Source organism: Puma concolor, chromosome D4, assembly GCF_028749965.1.
Source record: "Puma concolor isolate L17-30 chromosome D4, mPumCon1.1.hap2, whole genome shotgun sequence".
NCBI lineage: Eukaryota > Metazoa > Chordata > Mammalia > Carnivora > Felidae > Puma > Puma concolor.
In genome coordinates this window covers 87,392,662-87,411,616 of record NC_141679.1, presented here as the reverse complement: position 1 = coordinate 87,411,616, position 18,955 = coordinate 87,392,662, and the positions used below count along the sequence as shown (strand labels likewise).

Sequence of the window (18,955 nt, the reverse complement as noted above, 5' to 3'; positions counted from 1 at the left end):
ATAGTGATATGGGGAAGAAAGGCAAGAAGGAAATGGCACATGGCATTAAATTTCATTATGACCTGCAGCCCATTGACAAATACATGAGGCAAAAATGGAGTATAACATTTCTCCACGTATTCCCTAGTGTCTGCATGTTAATGCTTTGCTAGAGGACAAAACCACCTTTGCTTGACAACAGCTAGGCCTCCGGTAATGTGCCAGTGTTCTTGACCATATGAAAATCCCTTTAGGAACTTCCTCTTGACTTTATGTCCCCCAACCCCATGGTATATAACCAGTGACTCTTCACAACCCCAGTGTAGCTCTTTCTGCCCAAGAGTCCTGTCCATGTCCTTTAACAAAATCACCCTTTGTGCACCAAAGACATCTGAAGAATTCTTTCTAGGCTGTGAGCTCTGAATCCCCACCATTCCAAAGCCCCACAATTCCCATCTTGAGTAAGTCCCTCCCCTCTTCCATGTCCCATTGGCAGGGTGAACCCAGACCTCAGCTGGCCCCTAAGAGACTTGGCCCCTCTTGTGGGCCCAGTGGAGAGAAACCCCAACTTGGCATGCCAGCCACAAATGAGACAGCTTGACAGAGCAGAGCTCTAAGCCTATAGTCCCAGGTCCATCCTGGTGGGGGTCAGTGGGGAACATGCATCTGCACTGTGTGAAAAGAGGTGGTGGGCTGGAGCCCCAAGGAGGGCTCTCTACCTTGCCACACTGGACACCAGGAACCTTGGGTCACAGTGAGTGTTAGGACTCAGCCTCATCCTTGAGAGATCACTGATACCATCTGCCATCTCTGGTTATAGTTTTGGGCTGTGGAGCCCAGGTCCTTAGGCCTGGACCCCAGAAGTGTTCCTGCCATGGCTGATCCCAGCTTTGTCCTGGAGGGAAATAATTTCCTCATGAGGGCTTGGCCATCCCAGTCCCTGCCCAGTCCCTGGGCAGTGTCTCCAAATGTCACCACAAGGGCCAGGGCTGACAGAATGCCTGATCTGAGGCTAACCTGAGGGTTCACTGGCCTCACATGAGACTCCTGGAGACCTCATTGGCTCTTCCACCTGCTGTAAGGGAACCAGCTCCCCTAGCGTGGCCTTTAGGTGGTGGGCCCTAAGAGAAGAGACTCTGGGTAAAGAGGGAGCATATGGCAAGGTGAGGGCAATGTAAAACTAGAACCCCCTACACCTCCCCCCACCCCCTGTGGGATATGTGTGACATTCCTCTGGCTGCCCAAGAACAAAGGAAAGGAAAGAAAACACATAATTAACTGATAGAGATCCCAGTCATGCAGGACATGAGTCTCCATCAGTTTACAAATATCTTAGTAAATTAGAAGAAAAAGGCAATCTTACCAATAGTCTCATCTCCAGAAGCCTATTGACTCACTTTCCTGGAGCCCCTATTAACACCCTAACCTCCATGGTGATGTGGGGAAGAAAGGCAAGAAAGAAATGGCAGATAAAATTAAATTTCTGATACCCTGCAGCCCAGTGACAAATCCTTGAGGCAAATACCAAGTACAACAATGTCTCCAGGAATCCCTACCATTCCTAATATTAATGCCTTACTAGAGGTAAAACAACCTTAGCTTGACCATAGCAAGGCCTCAGGTACCTTAGGAGTCCTCATAAGCATGTCAAAGTCCCTCTGGACACCTCCCTCCCTTTTCACTTTACTTCCCACAGCTTCATAGTATACAGTCAGTCACTCGTCACAACCAGAGTGCAGATCTTTCTGCCCATGGGTCCTGTCCACGTGCTTTAATAAAATCACTCTTTTTTGCACCAAACGCGTCTTCAAGAATTCTTTCTTGGCCATCGGCCCTGGAACCCCCTGCCCACTTCACTCAAAAACCTCATCTTTTGGTGTCCTATGTGGGGGCCTGAGTCTTTTCTTCTGGGCCCTGAGCATTTGTGCAAACCTGGTGAGTACTTTCTCTTCTCTTCCTTTACTTTTATTTCTGGGGCTTTTCAAGGAGTATGGTGTTACTGGAACACTTTCCCGTCCATTGCTCAGTCTGCACTCCTCTAGCCCATGGCTACTCTATGGGGAGAAGAAAGCCTGCCTTTTGGCTGGAAGTGAGTCCCCAGGCTAGAATAATAAAAATACCCAGAAACTTGGGCCCTCTCTTTCTTCCTGTCATTATATATTGTTGTCTGCCTTGGGCACGGAACAACCACCTAAGTGACTAGCATGTGAGGTTTCCTCCTCATTAGTATAACGTGATCCCTTCCACATCCCTGGTCTAGCTGTTTCTGGCTATGGGACCTCCCCTGTTACTGTTGAAAACAGTACCTGATTGAATTAAAACCCAACTGGGGACCATTTTCTAGGAAGTTGGCTGGAAAGGCTCTATGTGTTGGAATGTCACATGGAACATGATGAGTTTCTGTCTTCATTGTTTTTGGTCAATGTCCTCTACTAACTACTACTTAAATAGAAAATTGGGCAATTCTCCCTTGTAAAACTTTTCCAGTGTTTTCCATGGGTTAAAAACGGTGGTTTCTTCAGCCTTCTCAGCAAGGCAAGTAGGCCCATCTGCTGGCTCCTATTTGTAGCCTAGGATACAATGGGAAAGCGGGGGAGGGGGGTACCAGCATCCCTCCTACAGACGCCCTTAGTATTTGGTCGGTGACAATAGCGATTTGGTTAAAGGTACGTCTCAGGTCACTATGACACCTCAGGAACCTCTGATATATCCTCTGCAGAGGACACCACATGGGAGTTTGGGGGGCATTTTTTTTGTGGTAATGGATCTTCTCTACTTTTCTGTCTCTAGGAGGACAGGAGCTTGTCCTCAGTCCCCAAGGACTCTCCCTTGGGATGTCTTTCAACCCACTAGAAGCAATTTGGATTGCAAAATTTAGGAAAAGACTGATGTCCTGTAACATTGTGTGGTCTTGTAGGATCTAGCAGCTAAATTTCTTCTGCAGGAAACAAGGTCAATGGACGGAAGTACCCAAGGTCCAGGCCTTCACAGCTCTAAGTCAGGACCTGGATTGAAAGTCCTGAATGTATTTGCCAAAGGCCAGATTGAATGTATTGGCCCAAATGTGTTTGGCTAGTAAACTCCCTCCTGACATCGTGGATGTGCTAACAGGCCTCCTCCTGATGGAATTCAGTTGCTAGAGGAAACAGGCCATCCACGACAAAGGGGATGCTGACTGCTTCTCTGTTCCTCCTCCTAATAGATGTGGGGGCCTCTCCCTCATTCATTTCCTGAGTTATCGTCTATAATTGAAATCAACTGTGGTTAGTCTACCTCGGGTTGGGGACTTTAAAGAATATTCCCAAGCAGCTGCCCTTCTCACTTTGTTTCAAGGAAATTCCCCAACTTCTCTAGCAAGACATAGACTCCCTATTTCAACTTTGGTGGGAACCAAACAAAAAGACCAAAAAAAAAAAAAAAAAAAAAAAAAGGGATCTCCTCTTAAGTTTTGCTGACAACTATATAACCCTACATATTTGCCTTTGGAATCTCTTAATGCCATCTTGGTTAAATACATAATTTAAAGCTTTAAGATTTGTAATGATCTCAACCCCATTTCAGATGTGCTCTATACTTTGTAAGGTTTAACAAACTTCCCAGGATTTAAATTGTAAAAAAGTCTTTTTGACCAATGAGGACTTTTTATTTGGTATGTTAAGTGGAAGCTCTGTTAAATAATGGTAAATTTTAGGTGATACTGCTTGGGTAAATGTTGGAACTGTTCAAATGTATGTGCAATTCCTAAATCTCTAAATGAATATGCAACACATATCTTTCCTAAACCTGATCTAACGGTTGCTAGAAACCCACACCATATAAACCCAAAATACCTGGTTTATTAAAAGGATTGAAAGTCTAATACAACCGTGTGTTTAACTTCAAACTGGAAGAGCCCCTACTGGGTCATATTATATACTCCCACTGCGATAAAGTTGGAAGGGAACACTTCATGGGCTCCTATATCTAAAATAAAACCTGTGCCCCCTTCCCAGGAATTCAATGAGCAAACTAATATGCCTTCTTATTCCTGTGAACCTGTGGAAGACCTCCAACTTCTCATAGGATGGTTGTACCTTTCTTTTTCATCCTCTTTTCCCAATTTCTACTAACAATTCCTTCTTACAATGGTCCATTCAAAAGGATCACCACAGACATTTGAGATACAAGCCAAAAGACCAATGTGATTCCTGCTGCCTGTTCCCAGAAGCATCTGAGGATGCTTCAAGCCTAATGTCTAAAAAATCTCACCGGCAGCACTGGGAGACACTGGGCTTTTAATCTGCTCTAATAATTAACCTGTATTTTTCTTTTTTCTATAAAAGTATCTCTTTTTAATTACCTGATTGGTTACTAAACAAAACAGAGTCAATATGATGGCTATACATCACCTGTTACACAGTTAAAGAATTAAATGACTCTCAAAATACCATTATATTACTAAATACTAAAATAACTCAAGGGGCACCTGGGTGGCTCAGTTGGTTAAGCATCCGACTTCGTCTCAGGTCATGATCTCATGGTTTGTGAGTTCAAGCCCCACATCATGCTCTGTGCTGACAGCCTGGAACCTGCTTTGGATTGTGTGTCTCCTTCTATCTCTGCCCCTTCCCCACTTGTGCTCTGTCTCTCTCTGTCTCTCAAAAATAAATAAATGTAAAAATTTTTTTTAAATAAAATAAAATAGCTCAAATGCATAAAACACTTCTACAAAACAGAGTGGCATTAGATGTTTTAAGTGTTGCACAAGGTGGAACTTAAACTCTCATAACAACAAAACACTGTACATACATTCCGGAGTACCTCAAAAATATTTCTGGATTTCTAACTATCATGACACTCACACTGGTGTATTAAATAACCCTTCTCTTTCCTTTAGTGATGAGTTAAACTCTTGGACCGAAGGATTTTGGTTAGATCCCAAAGGACTTTTCATTTGAGCTAATCTTGCTAGTTATTGTACTTGGTTTTACTGTTTTCTCCCACGTCTGTCTGCCTGGTGCCAGATTCTATAACTACAATAACTTCAAGCCAAGAGATGATCCTTTCTACTCAAGGATGTTCATACATGTTATCCACCTTGGATTCACCTGCCTCACCTTAATTTCCCTTTTTGTTCCCTGATGGGCCAATATTGACCTATAGATAGGGACAACTGTATGCCCCTACTCATCAGGAAGACGTTACAGAAGGTGACACCTTCTTCCTTCAACAACCTTAAAGATATAAGGGTCAAAATTGTTCACAGGAGATATGATTAAGGAGCGTGGAGCAAAATGAGGGCAAAACAGGCTGGCATATCTCCCCTCCCCCAGGTGGAATATCTGACATATTTCTCACACACTCCTGGCTACCCAAGAACAAAGGAAAGGCATTTAAATGCTTGCCATGGTGATGTAGGAAACTAAGGCAAATGAAATGCCTACAGCCTATTGGCAAGTCCTTTAAACCAGCAGAGTAACCTTCCTCTGGGATCTCAGCTGCCTCATTAATGACACTTTGCCAGGGGCAAAGAGAACCTTAGCTTAACAGTATCCCAACCTCCAGGATCCTGTAAATCTACTTCCTTTATCTCAACTGCCCCAAGGTATATGCTGGCAATCATACTCCAAGTTTATGATCCCACAATATGCATCTGAAGGGTCTCTCGACTGAGGTTTTATTCAACAGTAATAATGGTGTTTCCCTAGCAACAGCTAGCCCCTCAAGGTCCTGGAAACTTTGCTTCCAAAATACCTTAGAGACTTACTCTATCCCTGACCCCCTCTCTGCCTGAGGGTATATAGTCAGTTACCCATCACAACCCCAGTGCATCTCTTCCTGCCCCTATGTCCTGTCCCCACGCTTTAATAAAATCACCTTTTTGCACAAAACGTCTTCCAGGAATATTTCTTGTCCATTGGCTCCAGACCACCACACAGAAAAACCCAAAACATCATCAGTATACATGCTAGATTACCACACAAATATTTCTGGATTCTAACTGACCTGAATACTCAAATTGGTGCTTTAAACAATTCCTCACTTTCCTTTCATGATTGGTTAAACTCTGGGACTTAGGGTTTTCATCAGTTACCAAAAGACTTTTATTTGGGCTGCTCTTTCTTGTTATTCTAATTACATTTGGCTGTTTTCTCTCCTGTCTCTCTGCCTGGTGACAAGACTCCATCACTACAATAACTTCAAGCCAACAAATGATCCTTTCTACTAAAGGAGGTTCATACTCATTATCCATTTTGGATCCAGCTGTCTCTGCCTTCTGTAACATCTTATATGTTCCCCAACTGATCAATATTGACTCATAGGTAGGGACATCTCTACTCCCCTACTGAACAGGAAGAAGCTACAGAAGATGAGACCTTCCCCTTCAACAACCTTAAAGATGTAACAGTCAAAACTGTTTATGGGGGATATGATGAGGGAGCATAAGACAAGCTGAGGGCAAAGTACAAGCTAGCATTACTCCCCTCCACCCCAGGTGGGATGTGTGTGACATTCCTCAGGCACTCCTGGCTGCCCAAGAACAAAGGAAAGGAAAGAAAACAAATGGTTAACTGATAGAGATCCCAGTCATGCAGGACATGAGTCTCCATCAGTTTATAAATATCTTAGTAAATTAGAAGAAAAAGGCAATCTTATCAATAGCCTAATCTCCAGAAACCTATAGACTCAGTTTCCTGGAGCCCCCACATCACCCCTCATAGTAATATGGGGAAGAAAGGCAAGAAGGAAATGGCAGGTAACATTAAAGATCCTGATACCCTGCAGCCCACTGACAGATACTTGAGGCTGGCAGAGAAGAACATTTCTCAAGGAACTCCCTACTGTCTTAATGTTGATGTTTGCTAGAGGGAAAAATACCTTAGCTTGACAATAGCTAGGCCTCCAGTATTCTGTAAATCTTCTTTAGCATCGAAAATCTCTTTTAAAACTTCCCTTGACTTTACCTCCTCCAAGGCCATAACATAACCAGTCACTCTTCACAACCCAAGTCCAGCTCTTTCTGTCCATGGGTCCTGTCCCCGTGCTTTAATAAAATCACATTTTTGACCCAAGTACATCTTCAAGAATTCTTTCTTGGCCCTTGGCTCCAGACCCTTCCATCACCCCACCCCCATCACCCTCCATCACTGGTTAAGTGGTGGTGAGATCACCTCGGCCCCCCAACTCTCCCCAGCTGCCTGGCCCTGCCTGGGCCTCTGCCATTGGACCTGTTGCAGGTGGCTGAACATGGGTGTGAGTTGTGCCCCAGCAGTGTGCTACAAGGCAGGGGCAAGTGACGACTCCTGCTGGTCTGGGGTTGGGCCTGGAGTTGGGAGCTAGAAGGGTTCAGTCAGAGCTGGACTCTGCTTCTGTGGCCTCAATCCCTTTCTGGAAACCACATTTCTTGGGAGTGTTGCTAATAGGAGCCTTTGCTTTGTTCTTTTCCCTCTCAGAGGGCCCAGAGGTCAAAGAGCACAGACTAGAGACTAGGCGACACATGTTTATTTAGCAAACAAGGAGGGGTTCCATGAGCAAGACAGCCTGGGGAGCAGATGGTGAGCTGTGCAGTGAGAAGGGTCTCCACATCTTTCAGTAGCATCCAGGCTGGTGGGGACAGCTAGGTGGTGCCCTGGACAGAGATTGGAGGGAGGTCAATGGAGTAAACAGAGCCGGGGGCACCTGAGAGGGAGTCAAGGGAATAGAGAGGGCAGCAGTGCTGGGCAGGTGGGACAAAGGCAGACCTGGGACCACCCCCCAGCTGCACCCTGGCTCCCATCAGCCCCCTCTGCAGCCATACTTACCGCACACTTGCTCACTCATCGATGCACTGATCTGTGGGGGACAGAGGGGTCAGTATGGACAGGGGTGTGTGGGGGGGTCCCTGACCTCCAGGGCCCCTGCACTGCCCCTGGGCTACCCTGGGCCTCAGTCTGGTCTAGCCACAGAAGTTCTGGGGCTTCCCTTCATAGACGGTACAGCAGAGGGCTGGATGATGGGGCAGGGACTCGGGGAGAAGCCTGAGGACTAGCAGACCTGGGTGACACCCATTCTCCAAAGGAGGCAGATGAGGCCCAGCCATGGTCCTGATTGGGCACCAAGCCTTCTGCCTGTTTACCTGCTGAGTCCTGACACACCCTCAGCCTTGGGGAGGCACCTGCCCAGACCAGGCTGCCTGAGGACAAGGGCACCTGCCAAGTCAACGGTGTGCCAGCCCCAGGGCAAAGGGGGAGGTGGCCCAGGACAAACAGGCCAGGCAGGGAGGAGGAAGAGGGAGAAATGGCCAGGCAAGGAGACTGGGGAAGCTTGGCCCCAGATGTGTAATTCTCATGTGGGCAGGACTGAGCTATTGTGAAGGAGGAAACTTGGGAACCAGAACGCTGGGTGTGACAGGGTCTTCTTGAGCCCAAAGTGGCTCCTGCAGCTCCAGTGACCACAGCAGGGCTCTGCCTCCCTCCTCTCCCCCCTTCCCTAGTGAGGCAACATCAGGCCTGGACAGTCCCCATGTGCCCTTCTCTCCCCAGCTGGTGATTACCGATGGGGATTGGGAAGATGATGTGGTCATCAGTGAGGCCCAGGGATTTGGCGAAGCTGATGAAGTTTTCCTTCAGTTCTTGGGTCAGCTCCTTGGTCCTCCCTGTGGCCAAGATGGCTGGTGAGTGGCTGGCGAAAGCTCCATGAATATTGTGGAACCCGTGAATGATGCCTCAGACCCCTCCCTCCTGAGGGGTCTGTGGAAAGACCCCTCTCCCGTCTCCCAGGGCTCAGAGTGAAGGGGACCTTGGGGGATGGGTGTTGTGGGCCTCTTCTCTCCCAGCATGACCAAAAGCAAGGTTCCAGAAGGGGTAAGACCCACCATAGAGGGTGATCTTGAAGAACTCCCGGTTTTTGTAAACTTTCTTGAAGAACACCGTGGCAACCTGGTTGTAGTCTGTGGCCACCACTCGTACAGTGTAGCTCTGGATTCCAGGGTAACCTGCATGGTGGACAGTGAGGGATCAGCCCACCCTGGCCAGGGAGAGGGAGCTATTGCTTCCTCCCCTGCCTCCACTGTTTGGCATCTGTGTGGAGGGGCAGTGAGGTCCTTGCCCTCGGAGACCCACTCCACTCAGGACTCACGCTCAATGTTGCCCAGGTTGAATTGGCCTGGCTGGAAACTTGGGAGGAAAGTTCTGATCCAGTGGTCACAGAGCTGGTTCCTGTGGAACAAGAGGTGTGTGGGTAAGAGGGTGACACCCCACCCTGCCACAGCAGGAGGCCCGCACGCCACGCCTCAGATGGGCCTGTCTCTTCCCTGCTGAGCCCATCCCTGCCTGTGCCTGCCTCCTCTGCCCTGAGCCACCTGAGCTGCTCAGACTCTCCCTCTCCACCTGCTGTCCTTCCATCTTTGAGGCGTTTCCCTTGGTGGACTTTCCTCTACACTGTCCCCTTACCCAAGGTATTTGTCTCCTATTTTTTTTTTAACTTTTTAAATGTTCATTAATTTTTGAGACAGAGAAAGAGAGAGAGAGAGAAAGAGAGAGAGCCTGACTGGGAGAGGGGGGAAAGAGGGAGACACAGAATGCAAAGCAGGCTCCAGGCTGTGAGCTGTCAGCACAGAGCCCTACACGGGGCTCAAACTCAAAACTGTGAGATCATAACCTGAGACAAAGTCAGAGGCTTACCCGACTGAGCCACCCAGGGGTCCCCTGTCCCCTATGCCTATCTTGTGGCTTCCCGCTATAACCTCTCCTGGGGGAATCAACAGAGGCTCCAGTCTGCTGGATGCCAAAGACTCCCTTAGCTGCTGGGCCAACCCTGACCTCTCAGCTGCATCCTGTCTGGTCCCCTGGGAACCCAGAGCCGATCTCCCCACACCTGCCCTTCTGCTCCTTCTATGACCGATGCTCTAGCACCATCCCCAAGTGCCAGAGCCAGAAACCCAGAGGAGCTGGGTAAGCCTTGCCTCCCCTCTCTAGGTCCTAATCTGCCCCTGCTCTGGTCATCTCCCACCTACGACTGATCAGCCTCCTGGGCTGCACACCATCATTCCTCTCCCTGCTGCAGCCACACCCACTCCTCACCAGTACCTGAGGCCCCCACCACTGTGTTCACCGCCCCCTCCATACTGCTCATCAGCTCCTGCTCAGGGCAGCCATGCAATGGCTTGCTGTTTCTTGAAGTGGCTCTCTCTGACTCAGTCCAACAGCCCTGCCACGAAGGTCCCAGGCCTCCTTCTGATGCAGGTTGGTTCCTCAAGGCCCATCCCACAGACCACCTCCCTGGAAGCTCTTGACAAAGCCCTAGGTGGGATTCTAGGCTGGATCCAGTGACCCTCCTCCCATTCTAGAACACCCTGTTCTCTTTGTCTTGTTTCCTGATGATGGTCTGTGTCCATTCCCAGGACTGTCTTCTGTCTGTGCTGAAGCGACTGAGAAATGTTGATCCAGTGAATGAAAGAAGGAATAAATACAGGGACCAATTGCCCAGTGGTAGGATGAATTATCATCTTTCAGCTTTGGTCACCCCTTGGCTATGTCATCAGTCTGACTCCTGGACCCCCACGGCAGCCCTCTAGGCCCCCCATATTCCCATAGGAGGTGGTGGCTCTTACCGGAGCAGGGTGGAGGTGACATTGTAGCTGCTGTCTTCATTCAGCTCGTAGGTGGTGGCATACATCTTGAACTGGCTGTTTTCTTCTTTATTAAATGCGTTCCCTGCCAGTCCTACGACATACCATTTCCCCTGGAACTACAATGGGGGCTGATGATAGGCAGAGCCAGGAGCAGACACAGGGGGCCCTCCTGCTCCATCCCTGCAGGCACCTCTAGGCAGCCTGGCCCAGAACCAGAAGCCCCTCTAGCTGGGCTGCTGGGACCCAGACTGGCCATACAGGCTGTGCTGATGAAGCCAGCAGGAGCCATTAGGCCAGGAGGGAGCCCTGAGTGTGTCAGGGAGAAGGTGACCCTTGGCAAGTGGCCAGCTGGCATCCCTGAGCCTCAGTTTCTTCATCATGTAGAGGGCCTGAAGATGTTCCCACCTTGCAAGAACTTCAGAGATATGGAAAAGAGTGTGGACCAGGGGAGTCTGCTCAGCTGACCCTCTTGTCAGCAAGGTTGGGTGTGGATGGGGGCATGGGGTGTGCCTTCCATCAGGGCACCAGAGGGCAGACTGAGCTAAAGCCTGAGCCCATCCTGTCTCTCCTCCCCTCTGTTCACACTCTTCCCGGAGCTTCCCTGCAGCTGCCCCCCACTCCCCAGGCCTCTTACCAGCTCATCCTGGAAGTCAGGCTGCAGAGGGACCCTGAGCAGAGGCGGGGCTGGGATCAGGTTTGGGGTGGAGTCCTGGGCCTGGGTCTGCAGGGCCCCCAGCAGGACAAGGCTCAGGCACAGGAGACCTAGGGCCATGACTTCAGGGCCAAGGAAGCTGGCACCACTCTGGATATCAGCTGAAAGAGGAGGTGAGTGAGGAGGCTTCCGGAGGGCCCCTTTTATGGTCCTGCTGGGCAATGGTAACCCCAGGGTGGAGCAACTTATCCTTTGCCAAATCCAGGAAGGGTGAGGTAATTGCCCGCAAATCATGCTTAAACTTTTGGCAAGCTCTCCGCTCTTTTCCCCAGGTCAGTATTATGCAAGATGAGGGGCAGGAAGGTCTGGGAGGTAGGGAGGGGGCTTTCCCCATATCTCCACATCTGTGGCAGGGACAGTGAGTCCTTCTACACTCTCTTCCCCCTGGTTAGCACTGCGTGTGGTCAGGGGTCTCCGATCTGGACCAACTGTCATCTCTGACTGCCAGGAGCCTCTCTGCTCTGGCCCAAGTGTAGGATGGCGTAAGTGCAGTGGGGTCCCCTTCCTGCACCTGATCAAAGCAGAGAATGCTCACATCAACAGAACCATGCTGCTTTGTGGGTCTTGAAAGGGAAAGGAAGAGAAGAGAAGGGAAGGGAAAGGAAGGGAAGGGAAGGGAAGGGAAGGGAAGGGAAGGGAAGGGAAGGGAAGGGAAGGGAAGGGAAGGGAAGGGAAGGGAAGGGAAGGCAGTTGAAAGAGGACATTCCTGGTAGGGACGGACAGAGTGTACCCTGTGCTGTTCATAGAGCCCAGTTCCTGGCCCTCCCAGGGACCCACCCCAGGCCCTGGCACAAGGTGAGACACCCTTTCCCTGACCCCACAACCAAAAGCCTGCTGGGGAGTGTTCCTGATGAGGGAGCATAAGGCAAGCCAAGGGCAAAGCACATGATAGGATGCCTCTCATCCCAGGTGGGATCTTTGTGACATTCCTCAGGCACTCCTGGCTGCCCAAGAACAAAGGAAAGGAAAGAAATCAAATGGTTACGTGATAGAAATCACAGTCCTCCATCCGTTTACCTATGTCTGGTAAATTAGGAGAAAAAGGGAATCTTATCAGTAGCCTAATTTCCAGAAACCTATACTCAGTTCCCTGGGCCCTGAACATCACCCTCCTCTCCATAGTTATACGGGGAACAAAGGCAAGAAGGAAATGGGAGACTGGGGCACCTGGGTGGCTCAGTCAGTTGAGCCTCCGACATCAGCTCAGGTCATGATCTCATGGTTCATGTGTTCAAGCCCCGTGTCAGGATCTGTGCTGACAGCTTGGAGCCTGGAGCCTGCTTCAGATTCTGCGTCTCCCTCCCTCTCTCTGTTCCTCCCCTGCTCTCACTCCGTCTCTCTCTCTCTCTCTCAAAAATAAATATTAAAAAATTTTTTTAAAAGAAGGAAATGGGAGATAATTTCTTTATGATCTGTATAGCCCATTGACCAATTCTTGAGGCAAATATGGAGTATAATATTTCTCCAGGAATTCCCTACTGTCTCTTGACCATAGGAAAATCCCCTTAGAAACTTCTCTTGACTTGATCTCCCCAACCCCATGGTATCTAACCAGTCTCTCTTCACAACCCCATGCAGCTCTTTCTGCCCTAGAATCTTGTCTCTGTGCTTTAATAAAATCACCTTTTGTGCACCAAAGATGTCTCAAGAATTGTTTCTTGGCTGTCAGGTTCAAAGTCCCACCATTCCCATCTTGAGTCAGCCCCTCCCCATCTCCATGCCTCATTGGTAGGGTGAACCCAGACCTCACCTGGCTCCTAAGGGACTTGGTCCCTTCTGTGGGCCCAGTGGACAGAATCCCCAAGCTGGGCATGCCGGCCATAAATGGGACAGCTTGACAGAGCAGAGCTCTGAGGCTACAGTCCCAGTTCCATCCTGTGGGAGGACAATGGAAGACATGCATCCTCACTATGTGAAAAGGGGTGAGGGGCTGGGGCCCCAAGGGGGGCTCTCCCTGCTGCTCTGGACACCGGGAACCTTGGGTCACAGGGAGTGCTAGGACTCAGCCTCATCCTTGAGAGGTCACTGAGAGGTCACCTGCCATCTCCGGCCATAGTCTTTGGCTGCGGAGCCCAGGGGTTTATGCCTGGGCCCCCAGAAGTGTTCTCGCCGTGGCTGATCCCAGCTTTGTCCTGGAGGGAAACGGTTTCCTCATGGGGGCTTGGCTGTCCATGGAGGTAGCGATGGGTCTCAGACCCTGGGCAGTGTCTCCTAGATGTCACCAAGAGAGCCAGCACTGACAGAATGCCTGACCTGAGGCTGTCCTGAGGGCTCACTGGCCTCAGATGATACTCCCGGGGATCTCAGGGGCTCTTCCACCTGCTACGGAGGAACCAGCTCCCCTAGCATGGCCTTTGGGTGGTGCGCCCCGAGGGAAGGGACTCCGGGGGTACTGAGGTGGTGAGTAGGGGATGGCTTCCACCTCCCTGAAGCCAGAAAGGCCCCCAAGGGATCCCTGCCCCCTCAGGCCTGTCAGGGTGATGAAGGCAGGAAGTGAGAATGAGCAAAGCTTTGGGGTATGATGTTGCCATCAAAGCCCAAGTGCCCTCGAAGGCACCAGTGGCCACCCCCCACCCCCGCCATCTCCACTTACAGTTCCGTGAACTCCACCCCTGCTCCTCTCCTTGACCTTAGAAGGTATCTCTGAGTTTGCATGACTTCTAGATGTAGATGGCTAGAGCTCCAGAGAATTTTTTTTTTTTTTTAAGTTTAATTAGTAATTTCAAGAGAGATAGAGACAGCACAAGCCGGGGAGGGACAGAGAGAGAGGGAATCCCAAGCAGGCCCCACACTGTCAGCACAGAGCCCGACGGGCAACTCCATTTCACGACCATGAGATCATGACCTGAGCCGAAACCAAGAGTCAGACGCTTAACCAACTGTGCCACCCAGGTGCCTAACTAGGGGAGAGGCAGTGCTCTGGATCACCAAGGAGTCACTGGACAGAATATTCCAGACTTGAAATGTCATGAGGTAGAATGGCCAATGCTCCTTTGGTATTAATTCACACCTCTGCTCGCCAGGGTATGAACTAGGGAGGGGTTAGGGCCCCGTCTGCAGCCTGAGAAAACCAGGGCCAGGTGCAGGAAGGGACAAGGCCCAGCCCATGGGCCCCCATTTGAAACCCGACTCTCCTAGGTGCTGCCCACCCGCTGCCAGTATTCCCCTCTGTAAAGACAGCTGCAGACAAACCATAAGAGACTCTTAAATACAGAGAACAAACTGAGGGTTGCTGGCGGGGTGTCGGGCATTAAGGAAGGCCCTTGTTGGGATGAGCGCTGGGTATTATATGTAAGTGATAAATCACTAAATTCTATTCCTATGTTATTACACTATACGTTAACTAACTTGGATTTAAATTTTAAAGAGAGAGACAGAGAGAGAGAGAGAGCTGCCCTGCAAATTCTGTGAGGTGTTGAAAAGAAAACCATAGGCCCAAAATGGATTCATTTATGTTAATGGCCCCGTGTCTGTGAGCTAAGACCTAATACCTAATCTCACTGCAGTTTCGGTCCCCCTGCCCCCACCATGTAACCTTTAACTGGTTGGAATGGAATTTCCTGGTCAGCACAATGAAACTTACTGATAGACCCTTCCCGTTTCCGATAGGAGGGTAACCTTGCCTAAAACAATGGATTCTTTGATAATAATTTCCTTTTCTCTATTCCTTCTCTACCTTTAAAAAACCTTTCCTTTTCTGCAGCTCAACAAAGCTCCTCTCTCTCTATTTACTAGATGGGATGCTGCCTGACTCATGAATCATTCAATAAAACCAATTTGATGTTTCAAATTACTCAGGTGAATTTTTGTTGTTTAACTGAGGCCATGCACACACACACACACACACACACACACACACACACACACACACACAGGGTGTCTCTACACCAGGCCATCTCGGAGTTTCTGATCAAACCCATTCTTCTCTCTGTGTTGGCTCCAGGCCTATCTCAGGCCCACTGGCCTTGTCTCTCTGTTCTCATCTCTGTATGGTCTGGCCTCAGCTGACACCTGGTGATAGCCATCTTATCACCCCTTCCTCACCTAGCTGCCTCTGCTCTCCTCCACTGGTTCAGCCCAGGAGCCAAGGGAAGGGAGAAGAGTGAAGGGGATGAGGCCTGTCCACGGATTTGAGGCTTAGCAGTGTGTAGTATCCCAACCATACTTTGTGGGGGCCCAAGGACAGTCATGGTCACGGCCGGGCCAGAGATCAAGCCAAGCTATGGTCAATCCCAGCCAACAAGATGTGGGTACTGGGCTGGTTGGAGCTGGAGGGGTGGGGACCAGCTGGGGGTACCCATTGCATTTAGCCTTAGGAAGGGAAGAGTCCTGCAGGCTGGGCTGGGGATAAAGGTAGAGTTCTGCCTCCCCTCCTCAGAGTCCAACAGGGCTGTGGGGGGAGGGTCAGCTCAACATGCACACCCACCTCATGTCAGTTGGGACTCAGCACTCAGAGGGATGGCGGAGGACCATGGTGTGGACTCAGGCCAACTCCAAGGGCTCCAGGGTAGACAGGACCCTGAAGGCCACACTATTCACCCGTGTGAACCTATAACAAGCTACACAGAAGCCTTGGGGCCAAGCCCCTCCTGGGAGAGGCCAGGACTGGGCCTTCTAACCCAACCTCTGGGTCTCTACAGTATAGCAAAAACTTAATAGGCATCCACACCTAGGTTTCTCTGTGGCAAGAAGCCAGGAGAACTCCAGCTGCTCCAGACCTTCCCCACTGTCTCTGGAGGGTGGTTCTCCCCACTCCACATACCCAAGAGGAGAGGCTCCAAGGGACCGCAGTGGCCTGTCTTCCCATAGAGGTGCCCAGGCCCCACCCCTTGGATGATTGGGTCACCCAATCACCCAGGGGAGCAGCAAAATGCTCTCTGGCAGTTCCTGCACCTCAGGAATCCCGTCCAACCCCCCAGACTGGTTTCTAGAAGACTGTGAGCAATGTCCAGCCCAGCCCATGTTTGAGACACAAGCAGTCCTCTCTCCCCTGCTTGAAGGCTGGGCAGGCCATCCCCAGGGGAAGGGGACAACTGGACTTCTCAGAGCCCAGGACCACACCTGGGAGGAGCCTCCAAAGGAGATGCCCCCTGGAGGCCAGTCACGGCAGCAGGAACTCTTGGTGTCCACCGATGAGCCCTCCTTGCTCACCGCAGGTCCAAACACACTGGAGGGGGAAGGCCTGCTCCTCCAGAGCCTTGGCTTGAGTTTCTAGTTTTCAGGAGTTTTCCAACTCCCACATCTCACCTGTCATACTAGGGTTCACCAGGGGGCCTCAAGGATCTCCCAGCTCCTGCCCCTTCCACGGTTGGGGACCGTGCCTATGGAAAGGCTCTGAAAAGCAGTCCCTCCCTACCTCTCCTATAATACACCCACTGGGTTCCTCCCTCTGCAAAGGTCCTTTGGGCCCACAGGGCAATGGGGAGCGGGCCCTGCCATACAAGGTCTGGGCCTTGTCAGTCTGGGCCTTAGGTACCTGGCCCAAGCACGCCTCCTAGCTGGATATTCCTGCCTTTGACTCCAGGACCTGAACTCCCATGCAGGCTAGAGGGCCTATGAAGACCACAGTGGGGACTAGAGGCCACTGCCCTGGGCAGGGTCTGCGGTGGACATCCCAGTGCTTAGTTTATCAGGTCTGTGGCTGAGCCTCTCCCTCAGGGAAGGGGGTCATGAGCAAGGTTGTGACAGGCAGTAAGGACAAGGCCAGACCCCCAAGGGAGAGTACATCCAGCTTTAAAAGAAGGGGCTAACTTGGGATCAATGGAGAGTGGGGTGAAGGGCCAGGAGGCTGGTGCAGGGGGTGGAAGAAATGCCGAGAACATGCACTGAATCCTCTGCAGAGGACAGAGTACAGAGCACAGGTCTGGGTGCCTCCCTCTGGGCCCAGCATCCTTCAGGTCTTGGGTGGGCACTGGCCTCCCACCAAGGCAGTGCAGCTGCAAGCATCCCTCCCTAATTGTTTAGCCGGGTCAGCCAGGACTGGAGTTTCCCATGGCTCTTCGCTTTCTGCCCATACCCCTTGGTCCCCATTTACGGGACTGAAAGCTTAAGTCATAACCAGCCCCCCGAATTCATATGTTGGAACCTAATCTTCGGTGTAGTATTTGGGAGTGGGGGGGAGGGCCTTTGGGAGGTAATTAGATAATAGGGGTGGAGCCCTTGGGAATGGGATTAGTGCCATTGTAAGAGACCCCAAAGAGCTTCCTCGCCTCTTCTGCCATGTGCACAGTGAGAAAGCGGTCATCTATGAACCAGGAATCGGCCCTCACCAGACACTGGATCTGCCAGTGCCTTGTGGCAATGCCTTCCCAGCCTCCAGAACTGTGAGAAATAAATTTCAAAAACATTTTCGAGGGGCACCTGGGTGGCTCAGTTGGTTAAGCATCCAACTTCAGCTCAGGTCATGATCTCATGGTTCATGAGTGAGTTAGAGCCCTGCTCACGGTTCATGAGTGAGTTAGAGCCCTGCATCGGGTGAGCTCATGCCCCGCTCTGGGCTCCACCCTCTGCACTCTCTCTCCCTCTCCCTCTGCCCCTTGCTCACTCACACTCTCTCGCTCTCAAAACTAACTAACTAACTAACTAACTAAATAAATAAATAAATTTACTTAAATAAATTTTTATTTGAGTAAAGTTGACACACAATGTTACATTACTTTCATGTGTACAACATAGTGATTCAATGTCTCTGTAAATTACCTCATGCCCTCAAGTGCAGCTACCATCTGTCGACAGCGCCATGCAAGATCATGGACTCTAGTCCCTATGCTGCCCTTGAGAAATAAATTTCTGTTGTTTATGAGCCACCTAGTCTGTGGTATTCTGTTAGAGACTGAGATAGTCACCTCCCCATGCCGCTGGATCTCCCTGTCCTGGGCCACCTTCCCTCCAACGCCCCTGGAGACCCATCTTGGGCCACCTCTTCCCCCACATCCTTTGGTCTCCTGTTTAGCCCATACCCTTGACCTTCTCTCCAGAGCACCCTCTCCAAACAGTGAATTTCCTACTTTTAGGATCTTCTGGAGAGGATGCTTATTTCCCAATCATCAAATTACTGCAAAAAATCACCACGAACTTTTTAGGTTAAATTAACACATTCCAAAGGCCAGAATCAAAAATCAGAAATTCACTGTGCTGGGGTGCCTGGGTGGCTCAGTAGGTTAAACGTGGACTCTTGGTTTCGGCTCAGGTCATGAGCTCACAGTTCAGTAGTTCGAGCCCTACATTGGGCTCCGCGCTGATGGTGCAGAGCCTGCTTGGGATTCCCTCTCTTTGCCGCTTCGTTGCTCTCTCTCCCTCTCAAAATAAATAGTCTTAGAAAAGAAAAATAAACAGTTCACTGTGCCAAATCAAGGCGTGGGCAAGGTCGCACTCCCTCTGGATGTTCCAGGCGGTTATTCCCCACCTCTTCCAGCTTCTGGTTGCTGCTGGCCTTTGTTGGCTTGCGGCCCCACTGATCCAACTTCTGCCTGTCTTCCCATCACCTTCTCCACTGTGTGTGTAATCTCACTCGCCTCTCTTCTGAGCACACTCGTGATGGCAGGTAGGGCCCACCCAGCTAATCCGGGATGACCTCCTCCTGTCACAATCCCACCTCATTTAAAAGGTGGAACAACAAGAGGCAAAGAAGGAAGGAAAGAAAGTAGAAGGAAAAGAAGGGAAAGGCCAATCAT

At 50.4% G+C, this 18,955-nt stretch overlaps 1 protein-coding gene across 1 annotated transcript; it reads right to left on the bottom strand.

Moving 5' to 3' along the window:
- Positions 1–7,446: 7,446 nt before the first annotated feature.
- On the bottom strand, positions 7,447–11,433 carry LOC112850814 (neutrophil gelatinase-associated lipocalin-like). The gene is made up of 7 exons (XM_025914347.2): positions 11,205–11,433; positions 10,550–10,686; positions 9,076–9,155; positions 8,813–8,932; positions 8,492–8,593; positions 7,761–7,791; positions 7,447–7,588 (listed from the first exon to the last, which is right to left on the bottom strand). Exons 1-6 carry the CDS (start codon positions 11,340–11,342, stop codon positions 7,772–7,774), a joined length of 597 nt encoding a protein of 198 aa, XP_025770132.1. The 5' UTR covers positions 11,343–11,433; the 3' UTR covers positions 7,447–7,588; positions 7,761–7,771.
- Positions 11,434–18,955: the final 7,522 nt, after the last annotated feature.

What these genes read in the sequence shown, in the direction of transcription:
- LOC112850814 (XM_025914347.2), bottom strand. Translation starts at nt 11,342, where the DNA reads ATGGCCCTAGGTCTCCTGTGCCTGAGCCTTGTCCTGCTGGGGGCCCTG. An exon ending in CTGACTTCCAGGATGAGCTG is followed by an intron (nt 10,687 to 11,204) that starts GTAAGAGGCCTG and finishes CCCCCATTGTAG; the next exon opens with TTCCAGGGGAAATGGTATGT. An exon ending in CAACCTGGGCAACATTGAGC is followed by an intron (nt 8,933 to 9,075) that starts GTGAGTCCTGAG and finishes TCCACCATGCAG; the next exon opens with GTTACCCTGGAATCCAGAGC.